Here is a 12218-nt window from a genome sequence, read left to right as displayed (position 1 = left end):
AAATGGTAAATTATGCCTTTAATTTTTTCATAACTGAATGCTCTAAAAGTGGAAATTTTCATGGTCTTGAAATTTCCCGTATTTTGCACAATCAGAAACTAGCGCAAAAATAAAAGCACACAAATGTTTTTCCTTGCGTAAGTTGCAGTAGGTGAGTTCTTGATTCAATGGAATTAAAAACATGTGACACTCATCTGGGCACGAAAAATTACTCACACATCCACTTTTTTACTTTTTTTTTTTTTTTTTTTTACTTTTTTTACATCCACTTTTTTTTTTTACAATTACTCACATATCCACTTTTACAGTATATAACAATAATAAGATAACATTAATTTCCTCATGCTGAAGTCCAAAATTCAAAATTCAAAATTCAAAATCCAAATTTCAAAAGTCCAAAATTTTCTCTTTCCAGACTGGGTCAACTGTCTACATTTCTTCCATCCTTTACCTGTCGCCTTCCTGTACTCTAGGAACTGCTTCATGAATGGGTGTTGATTGTTGTACATAGCAGCAAAGAGTTTGTCCACTGGAATGTTGAAGACCTCATTCACCAGCTCCTTGCCTCCAAAGTCCATTGAACTCAACGGATCTGGAACTGACACATTACATTAATGAAAAAAAAAATGAAGCAAAAAGGTAGGTGTATGTCACGATGGTGTGTGCTTCTGTGCGCTTCCATTACTGTAAAACAAGGAATGTTCGCGTGCATTTTAAATTCGCTAATTTCGCAAGCACCAAAATTTGTGAAATCAAAATGCATGCGAAAGTTCTTGTCTACACTATCAGGCACTGAATGCCAGTGGCAGTTCGCGAAAATTTCATGCCGCAAATATGTTTTACAGTACTTTATCTTTTTTTCATTTGTAAGTCCAATTTATTGAGTGGCCCACATCTTTACAAGCTTTTCTTATACGTAAGCCTCTCCTTTTGTAATTACAATGATTTTGAAAAAAATAGTTTCATAAGGTTATGCAATTGTTCATGTCTTCTTCTGCTTTCAAATGTATGTTTACATAATTTGTATTACACTGATTTGCTGTAACTGTTGTATCTGAAAGTATATGCGGTATTGGAAATGAAATTTGATTTGAATTGGGAATTTGAAATGATTTGTTAAACCACTCCTGGGTGTAATTCCCATTTTTCTTCCAGCAGCTTAGCCGGACCTTACAGAGTAGGGTTATTGAAGGCGCTGTTTAAACAACATAATCCTATTTGATGAAGATATTACCAGCATGGTTCTACAAGTTACAAGAGTCCCTGATAATGATTACATAGTACAGGAAGTTACGGAAAAGAAAAATTTAAGGCTGAAAATAAATAGTAAATGCTTTAAAAAACCGATTCATATTCTGTGAGAAAATGGATAAACTACACTCATCAAATCCTATAGCCCGTAGTGTTACAACAAACCATTCATCAGTTTCTTAAAGATTTTTTTTTGGGTCATCTTCCTTTACAGAAAAATAACAAAACAAACACCAAGAAAGGACAAAAAAAAAGAACAGACAAAAACAAAAGCAACAAAAAAGACCCCAGAACCAAACAAAACTACTACTGACTGCATCTTGTGCTACCCTTGAAATTCAACTCAAGAGCAGTAAAGGTCTTGTATTGGACCTCATCAGTCTCCTTACCTTCTCCCATATCTGAGCTCTCATCTAACGCACCATCTGGCTCCACCTTCTTGTCTTGAGATGGGACCGTCATGGTGAGACCATTCGAGGCATCATCTGTCTGGGAGTCCTCCTGACAAATCAACACACATTGTGATTGACCAATCAGCTGCAAGACCACTTTGCATATTCATAGGGTCTGAGTCTCAAGTTTTTAACATTCTCTTCTCTGATTGGCTGAAAGTTTATGGAAAGTTTGAATGCAATTTTATTTCATGTTCCAAGTGACAACATTAGTCTAAGGCACTTTTATTTTCATAAAAAAAAAAAAAAAGATATTAAGAGGGAGGTGAATATAGCATCTACATCCCTTCAATATAATGAGAGTCTAACATTTGAAATGTCGATCAGCTATGCTACAATGATACATCAGATGCCAAGCATGTCAAATCTTCAGTTCCAATAACAGCTTGAAGATGTGGCAGTGTATGAATTGCACAATTAATATTGCAAGTTTGAGCCACAGGAGGCCATTGAAGAAATTTCCTTCACCACAAGTAATGTGTGTATTCCGGCTTTTCTGTCTGTTTTGATATAATTTCAGTTTATCATTATCTTTTTAAAACAGCGAATTCTGAACAACTGATGAACATCAGAAGCAACTTTGCTTGGCATGTGCAATTTGGAAATCTGTACACTGCTGCATCTTAAAACTTTTCCCTACGTATATCCTATACACTTGTCAATATAAATCACATAGATCTGCTTTCCACTTCAACCCCCTCCCCTCATTTGATATGGTGACCAGGCAGGTTAGAGGTTCAAACCCCACCTTGGACGCATTGAAGACTTCGTCCAGACTCTGGTCCTCCGAGCCCAGGCTCTGTGAGACGTCCTCCGTGCTGTCCTCATTCAGCTGGGCCATGGGGTCGAGTCCTTCCGCCTCCATGAACTCCGCCGGAATCTCCTCCCCCTGGATACCGAGATCGCTGCCGTAGTTACTGTGCACCCAGGTCCAATACTCTGAGGATGGCATAGTCTGAGGAAGAACCAAGAAAAAAACACACAAACAAACAGAGAAAAGGTGTGATGTGATGTTTCTTGCATGGATCATGACAATGGAGTAGCATTAGGAAGAACATTATGAATACTATAGCTTTCCAACATGAAATGCTGCATGTGGGACTATCATGCTCACACATGCGCAATGTACTTGATGCAATATACAACGATAAAAAGTGTAATGACCACTTTCATTGTCAGCGACCACTTAAAGCATTTGATGCACAAAAAGAGTCATGCCTGAAACTCGATTGGAGAAAGCAGGCTTATAGCCTGGTTCATTGCTCGGCTGTAGGGAAAGATACATCCATGAATTCTAGTTCATTACAGGAACAGTCGATTCACAACATTTCTGCTTTTGTGAGTATATAGCTAGATCACATTAAACTTCTCAGTGATTAACGACACAAAGCTCATACAGGACAAAACAGCTGTGTCATCAATGCTCCCATGCTTACAAAGGATGGCATGTCGTCCAGCATGATGGGACAAAATAAGTGACCAGTATAAAAAAGTGGGTCAGGGACATTTTTTTTCCCTCCCACACGAGGATCAATGTCATAAATGGGATGAGTTTTGAGTATAAAATTTCAAGTCTATTCAGAATAATTTGTTAATTCCAACAAAAGGAAATAGAAATAATGATTAATTGATTTAAACCCAATGACATATTCCTTTATCACCAGGATATGTAGCACTACTTACTCATCGGGAGTACTACGATGTAACACAAAATTATATATGGGGCCTACACATCATCTGTATATGTACCAAAACCCCCCATAATGAATGCACTGCATTTTGCAAACTCTTTAAAAAGAAAAAAAAGAAGAAAAAAACAACCACTTATGTCATCTGAAGGGGCTGTGATATGAGTGTATAGTTTACACACAAAAAATAAATAAAGAGAAATGTCCACAATCTTCCCACAAAATTACCCATTAACAACAAAGTCTTAGGTCATCAAAGAACAGTTTCCCATATATTCACACTATTTGAAGTCATGAAGTTTTAATCACATGTCCCTAACATCTGGAATTGGATTTCATCGGGTCTAGGACTTGTCCCCCGGAGGACAACTCCCCCGGGGACTACTCCCACCTGACAACTCCCCCAGAGGATGTCTCCCCCGGAGGACTACTCCCCCGGAGGATGTCTCCCCCGGAGGACGACTCCCCCGGAGGACGACTCCCCAGGGGGACAACTGCCCCGGAGGACAACTCCCCCGGAGGACAACTCCCCCGGAGGACAACTGCCCCGGGGGACAATTCCCCCGGAGGACAACTCCCCCGGGGGACAACTCCCCCGGGGGACCACTGCCCCGGGGGACAACTCCCCCGGGGGACAACTGCCCCGGGGGACAACTCCCCCGGAGGACAACTCCCCCGGGGGACAACTCCCCCGGAGGACAACTCCCCCGGAGGACAACTGCCCCGGGGACGTCTCCTGGGGGACAATCCCATACTGAACAGAGATTTGTGTGTGTGTGTGTGTGTGTGTGTGTCCTATATAGAAATTAGAATTAAATTCATCTGTGTAAAAACAGTATTCTTTTTAAATAAAATCTAAATTAAAGTTGGCGTTACCTAAGACACGTCCATCTTTGTAACAAAGTTTTTGAAATCTCAGCACAAAGTTTTTACCATTGTACACGCTACATGTAATGTCGAAAAAAAGTAGAAACGCAGGTCCATTTTGTCACTGAAAATTGGTCAAGAGATAAACACATTGACGGATACACGCTTTTGAGGGGAGAGTTCATTCCTTAGCATGTACCTGTTATTCTTCATTATTTTATAATATTTTAAGAAGTCCATTCTTTGATGATTTTCTTTTTCTTTTTGCAATTCATGATTATGATAAGGAATATGTAAAATGAAAGAAAGAAATCATTCAGAGGGGTGAAGGCTCAAGTTTTTTTAGTTTCTTCAGTTTGTCTCCCTCTACAAAGGAATATGTTGTTAGAAATACCCTTTTAATGGGGTTATGATTTTTATCTTAGATTCCAGGATCCTGTATGTCACTGTCAGTAATTTCATTGTGCAATTTTCGTTTGTTATGTTGACTGTGAATTTATCTGAACATCATTACAATTCTTAATGTCGGAGAAATAATTGACAGAAAAAAATATGAATATTCTGTTCCTGAAAAGACTTGAACGTGTAAAAAGGTAATATCTTCCAACCGGCATTAGGCACTATAATGCAGAAACGGTATTAGCACTGGTTGTACAGTTACCATGCATCCTGAATGCACCAGCCACATACCGGTATCTGCATGACACACGTATAACATAACCCTTGCTGTACTATTGTTGGTAGAAAACACCAGATTGATAGCTAGAACTTGTTATTAAGAGTATGGTAGTCAATACTACTTGAAAAAATACAGAAAAAATGCAAAAAATGGCAGTTGGGGTAGGGGTAAAAGGCAAGGAAATTTTATGCCTAAATATGGGTAAAAGGTTAGTATCATGTGGAAGATTAGGTTTTACACTAAAATTATCATTATAATCCATTTCCTTGACCCCCAAAACATGGGGTTAGACACCAAAACCATCACAATTGACCAAAAAATAGTCGAGTTATAACCAGAAATGTCTTTTTAAAGCCGAAACGTCGACCAGCTTTTCGGCCGGGGCACCCTGGATTTCGCATTTTTCGTTCTTTTTTTTTCTTTTTCAAAAATGGTGTCAGTAGGCACAAAGTCATCAAACTAAGGTGTGATGAGCATGTTCTGCAAATGTCATCCTCTTTAGCCCATCTCTAAGAGATATCAAGGGATGACGACTGTAATATTTAGCCTGTTATTTAGAGAGTTCCTTAGTTGTTTCTTTAATCAGTCAGAATAAGCACACGATCTTGGCAGTAATTTGTTGTATTACAATCATGACGAGTTTGAACAATGCAGATGCTTTAGCGATATCGATTGCATCGGATGCCCAAGGGAAGAAACGGACACTGGTCAAAAAGTATATGTGCACATTTTGTTAACACGCAGGTGATAGGTTGATATGTTTTTATTCTTCTAGGTCTTGGGTGCAAGTAAGGAAGTTTGCTGAGGTAGTACATCTACCTCCGGGGTTTCTCGAGAGGGGTAACTATAGAGCATAGCAACTGCATCATCTCTGTGGGGATTGGTTGGTGCTGCATAGCTAGGCACTAGTCTCTGCGTTCAAACTGTACTAATTTCAAACATTTGGCATCTCCCTTTTTTTTTAGAAAAGTTACGTTTCTCTTTTTCACACAGATTTTTTCATTTATCAACTACCACTGAAACTTAATTAATAAGCCATTGTCTTTTTAGGATTATCATGGCAATTGATACGTTGTTCACACAATATACTTGTCCTATTTGAGTAATAATGGAAATACGTCTTGTATGGGCGTGTTTAACTTGCCATATCTTATATCTTACATTCAACTTTACTACATGTGTAATCATAGCAACACATCTTATAAACACAAACATTACTGATACTTCTAAAGTGAGTAACACTTCACTTCAATATTGAGATATCACGGCTTTGTATGACACATTACAACGCACTCTTATAACGACGTAAGTTCAATCTCGCTCTTCACACTTGGAGGAATACTTGTGATTGTTTTGTAAACTGTACTTTTGTTCACTTTTAGAAATGTGTTATTTTTGTCTTTGAAGAAACGTTAATCATTGTTTCTCTTATAATAATCGACAAAGCTGTTACTTTTGATAAGTTAGATGAAACACTTTTATTGCACTCAAAATGTAACCAACTCTACTCTCCAGATGAATAGTTCAACATCTAAACATTATCACAATCCCGTGATCATTGTCATTTCATTTCCCGTCAAATTCCGGTATCTATCCTATAAAACAGATAAGTTTTTACAGTGGTCCATATTTTTGACCTGATCTTGTGATACGATATTATGTTGAGTTATCTAGCTTTGTTGCATTAAGGATTGTTTTCCGCTGTACCTCTTCTGATGTCAATTCTGTTTTGACAGGAGCATTTTTCCTTTACATTCCACTATGCAACTTCTTGGAAACTTTGTCTTTGAAACAACAACGCTTTTCGCTTCGATCAAAGTAATTTTACTGCACTTTTGTTTCTTGGTCAGCTTTGTTTGCACATTCTTTATTACTTTTGGTTTCAGCAGCTGACTAGCTGTTGGCAGGGTGGTCCTTGTCCTCCTCTGCATCAACAATATTGTGCAGGACTAGCATCTAGCCCATCGATCGGTGTGTTCCGATAGTCAAGAAATGCCAAACCTGGATCTGTTCCATCTCTCATTGCCTTTTTCATTAGACATTGCGATTTGTACTGTCTTTTCAACTTTCCCATTGCTATGTAGAAAGTGATGAAGACGTGACATGCTTGAATTGGTACTGACAAGCAAACTCTTTGAACTGGTCACTTGTAAACTGTGTACCATTATCTGATACCACAATCTCCGGTATACCATTACGTGCAAAAGTGTTGTTTGCATACTAACTTCAATTACTCTTACGCTAGACATTTTTTTGTTTGTTTTTGTTTTCCATGTTCAAACGTTATCAAATAAAACTGTGTGAAACAAAACTCAATTTTCAATTAATTGAAACTCGAATCATCCCATCTTTCAGTGGTTGAGAGATTTCTGTTGGTCATGCGGGTGTGCTTTCCCAGGGCTGTTGGAAGATATTACCTTTTTACACGTTCAAGTCTTTTCAGGCACAGAATATTCATATTTTTTTCTGTCAATTATTTCTCCGACATTAAGAATTGTAATGATGTTCAGATAAATTCACAGTCAACATAACAAACGAAAATTGCACAATAAAGTATTACTGACAGTGACATATAGGATAGTAACTATCATAAGAATCTAAGATGAAAATCATAACCCCATTAAAAGGGTATTTCTAACAACATATTCCTTTGTAGAGGGAGACAAACTGAAGAAACTGAAAACTTTGAGCCTTCACCCCTCTGAATGATATCTTTCTTTCATTTAACATATTCCTTATCATAATCATGAATTGCAAAAAGAAAAGGAAAATCATCAAAGAATGGACTTCTTAAAATATTATAGAATAATGAAGAATAACAGGTACATGCTAAGGAATGAACTCTCCCCTCAAAAGCGTGTTTCCGTCAATGTGTTTATCTCTTGACCAACTTTCAGTGATAAAATGGACCTGCGTTTCTACTTTTTTTGACATTACATGTAGCGTGTACAAAAGTAAAAACTTTGTGCTGAGATTTCCAAAACTTTGTTATAAAGATGTACGTGTCTTAGGTAACGTTAACTTTAATTTAAATTCTGTATAAAAAGAATACTGTTTTTACACAGATGAATTGAATTTTAATTTCTAGGACACGAATAAGAAACATCTCTGTTCAGTTATAGGATTGTCCCCCCGGAGACGTCCCCGGGGCAGTTGTCAGGTGGGAGTTGTCCTCCGGGGGAGTTGTCCTCCGGGGGAGTTGTCCCCCGGGGGAGTTGTCCCCTGGGGGAGTTGCCCCCCGGGGGAGTGGTCCTCCGGGGGAGTGGTCCTCCGGGGGAGTTGTCCTCCGGGGGAGTTGTCCCCCGGGGGAGTTGTCCCCCGGGGGAGCTGCCCCCCGGGGGAGCGGTCCTCTGGGGGAGTGGTCCTCCGGGGGAGTGGTCCCTCGGGGGAGTTGCCCCCCGGGGGAGTGGTCCTCCGGGGGAGTGGTCCTCCGGGGGAGTGGTCCCTCGGGGGAGTTGTCCCCCGGGGGAGTTGTCCTCCGGGGGAGTTGTCCCCCGGGGGAGTTGTCCCCCGGGGGAGTTGTCCCCCGGGGGAGTTGTCCCCCGGGGGAGTTGTCCCCGGGGGAGACGTCCTCCGGGGGAGTAGTCCTCCGGGGGAGCTGTCAGGTGGGAGTGGTCCCCGGGGGACTAGTCCTCCGGGGGAGTTGTCCTGATACGGATTTCATCAAATATCAATATTGCATCCTGACACAAAACTTTTAAAACATAACTGAAGACTTACTCAAATCATTGATATTCCAGCTATTTCTTTTCATAATACAGTTGACTCCCATTACAAAGAAGTCCTCGGGACCGACATTTTCCTTTCATTATATTGAAATTTTGTTATAACTGAACAAATAAACAATGAAAAAATACAGAGCTGATAATGTTGGGGTCTGAATCTTTACTTCCTTGAAACAAGAATTTTGTTATAACCATGTTCATAATACTTGGAGTACACTATATTGCCTTTGAATCTCACTGTGTATTAGTGTGAAAGGAGAGTCTGCAATTGAACGAAACATCATCAGTTACATGTCAAATTATGATTACCTGCTCTAGAAGAGCGTTCTGCCATATCCTGAAGAGGAGGAGGAAGGATTTCTCTCTCGACATGAACGACGTGAAGAAATACTGCAAAGCGAAGGAAAGCAGAAAAATGATGATCATTACATAAAATACCAGGCCATTTAATGCACAGAAGAATATCAAATTTGAAGCAAAACACCAAAACTGCTGCAGGACAAAAGAAAATTCCTATAATGAACACAAACCAATCTTAAAAAGACAAATTTTCCAATTTCAGTCCTTTTGATACTCTGTATCTTGTGGAAAAGCAACTGAATTTTTGTGGCTGTAGATCATACAGTCAATATGAAGTTGAAATCAACATAGGCCGGTGGGAACAAATTCACTCTTGTTCTTTTGAAAAGTGCAGTATACAATAACAATCCAAGCACGTTTCACTTTCTTTCTTTCTACTTTTAGAAAATATAGAAACCTCTCAGAATATTGATGTTCAAATGAAATTCAGCATAACAACCTAAATATTCTTGGGCTTACACATACTTCTTCTACTTTCAATGGCACAATGTGCCTGTTTGATATATTGTTTGCTGACTATTGCTAGTCACCTGGAAAAAAAAAACGCAAAGAAACATGAGCGCTCAACATCATTCTCCCAAGTTTTGGGTGTAAGTAGGTACAACTGAAGGTGGACAACTCACCCGGGTAGTAGCATCATGCTCTTTGCAAATAAGTAAATGAAGTGGGATCTTTTCAAGTTCTCGAGTAGTGACTCCCTCACACAAGGGACATCCTTTTAATGTCCCACATGAGGGACAGATTTACACACATGCGATACACAGCTTGGGTACGATTCCTACCTTTTCACTGTCCGTACTGATCTGTATGGCATTTGGAATGAAGCGAATGGTTCTCTCTTTCGTGATAGCTGTCACGTCCTTGAAACGGATTGTCAGCTGTCAAAGAGAGAAAGACAGAGAAGTCAAGTAATAAAATTAATTATTGTTTATTAATGTTGGAGATATGTCATAAAACATCAAAATAAATTTTTTTATTATGACTCTTTTTATTTGACTCTTATCAAACAAATTGTATACCTTAAGTTTAACACTTAGGTATATTGATATTCATGTATGAACTGAATCACAATGAGCACTGATCAATTATATCATAAATGCAACATCAATATGTAAGATTAGCACTGCACAGAGGCAATCTTGTGCAACAGTTAGGGAACACACCAGGAGGGTAAACTAAATCTTAAAATGCAGCATGCATTTTAAAGCTTAGTAGGAAATTAAAGAAATCCAGAACATCCTAATAACTAGACACTGAAATGGCCACTAGACAAACTATCTTTTTACTGATATCACTTCGAAAATGCATGTATGTCAGTTTGTGAAATTTGTAAAAAGTGAAATGAATTTGGAGAGACAATAAAAGTGAGACATGTGAGAAAGTAAAATAATTCTAAATTATAAACAGACACAGAAAAAAACTCAGAGAAAACTTAACAATAGAGATAACAGCATAAATATTTAGTCTAATGCCATGAAGGGAGAACAGAGGGAGAGGAATTTAAATTTAACTCAAAGAAAATACTTAGTACATTTGAGATGAAGAGCAAGGAGAGAAATAAACACGAGCAAGCCAACAAATGAAATGTAAATGATGCGTTACCATGGTTTCCCATTTGAAGATGTTGGCATAGAAACACAGCCATCCCTCAGTGATAAACATCCTGCCATGGACGAGGATATCCTTCTGGAGCGCGCAGGAGTAATCTGGACAGGGAAGAGGAAAATAAATGAGACAAATTAGAGATCATTTCTACATCCCATCATGCCAAATATTCATAGAAGGCACATTTCCAATATTCCACACATTTAAAGGTGCATAGTCCCGGTAGTGTAGAGGGCGCTGTTGATGATACTGCCGATCACCGTTAGCATTGATACGAAGATTACTGAAGTTGAGCTGTCATCAAGAGTAGGTGTTGCTAAGTAATGTTGCCTCCGTTGTCTTCTCTGCGCATTGCGCAGTCTGTAGTATGACATCACATGACATTACATTATGACATCACAAAAGAAATTTGCTAAAGCTGTCATCCCCCTCAGCCGAATCATGAGCCGAACTGTGATCAGACCACTGACTACAGTGAATCGGACTTCTTCGGACTCAGAGAAGTGGGCCAAAGAGGAGTCGATAGCATAGGTCTCTATAGGAAACTTGCGCCGTGCGTCCGCGTCCGCATTTGACTATTAAAACACCGGGACCATGCACCTTTAAATGAAAAGAAAATAGTTTTATGACTTACAAAGTCATTGGAAAAACCCCAAACCAACAACACTCAACAATATGTTTTGAGGGGGGGGGGGGTACTCTCCCTTACCCCATGGCACTGGATCATTTGGTGTTTGATACTAAATTTCTGCAGGTAATGACAACAATTGGGTAGTATACCAATGGACAATACTAGTGTAATTCAATTAATAAACTGGTGAGTCATTGTTATAGTGGTGGCACCTATATAACAAATTCCCTTGACCAAGACTATCCTGCAATTTTGCCGGGTGGACTTTGCTACATGGCATTTGACAGTCGGACCCAGAGACAAGATGGACTTTGGAGTACAGATTCTTATAATTCATTTCAGCCACTCTGACCCTTCAGACAGTGCAAAAATGAACAGACTGAGTTTTGGGTTGGTCAACTGGAATTTGGACTTTCCTGTAATTAAGAGTTCTAAATGGCATGCTGTCGCAGGAGTGACAAGACCTTCTATCTAAAATATTGGTGAAAATTACTTTTTTTAAAATTAAATGTCAAACAATCAGTAACTGTTGACTGACGTCCTGTCCCAATCCAAACTGTCTAAACCTCCAAAAAGACGCCACCACGGCATGTAAAAGAAAAGGCGATATCATTTGTTATTTTGCTTTGCTTGGCTGCAATGTTTTTTCACTCTCCTGAACATTTGACTTCTTTGAGATGCAAGGTTAAATCCCAACAGCACTGTTAATTTAGTTCTATCAGCACATCTCAGAAAATGTCTGACAAATTTCAGCACATATCTGCATTGGTGTATACTGCGAGATCCACTTATTTTAGACTATAATCCTTTCTAGCAATGGCAATAAGAAATACTGTATACAAGCTCATATTTTCCCATACAGGTATTTTCGCAAGATGTTGTTTCTGCGAGTTGACACACGCTGTTGTATAAAGTGCACTATTAACCTAGTACATGGTGACACTTTCGCATGGTTAAATT

The 12218-nt window shown here is 39.1% G+C and overlaps 1 protein-coding gene across 1 annotated transcript in view; it reads right to left on the bottom strand.

Moving 5' to 3' along the window:
• Nucleotides 1–12218, bottom strand: part of LOC140230212 (protein Aster-B-like) — a 97542-nt gene that overhangs the window by 8883 nt on the left and 76441 nt on the right. The window contains exons 6-11 of the mRNA XM_072310392.1: nucleotides 10625–10728; nucleotides 9805–9900; nucleotides 8972–9052; nucleotides 2452–2658; nucleotides 1641–1752; nucleotides 452–598 (exon numbers count right to left, since the gene is read on the bottom strand). Coding sequence (XP_072166493.1) covers nucleotides 452–598; nucleotides 1641–1752; nucleotides 2452–2658; nucleotides 8972–9052; nucleotides 9805–9900; nucleotides 10625–10728 — 747 coding nt within the window. The remainder of the gene's footprint in view (nucleotides 1–451; nucleotides 599–1640; nucleotides 1753–2451; nucleotides 2659–8971; nucleotides 9053–9804; nucleotides 9901–10624; nucleotides 10729–12218) is intronic.

Source organism: Diadema setosum, chromosome 6 (genome assembly GCF_964275005.1).
Source record: "Diadema setosum chromosome 6, eeDiaSeto1, whole genome shotgun sequence".
NCBI classification, from domain to species: Eukaryota; Metazoa; Echinodermata; class Echinoidea; order Diadematoida; family Diadematidae; genus Diadema; species Diadema setosum.
Note: the sequence above shows the minus strand (reverse complement) of the source record. Positions and strands in the feature narration are given on the sequence as shown.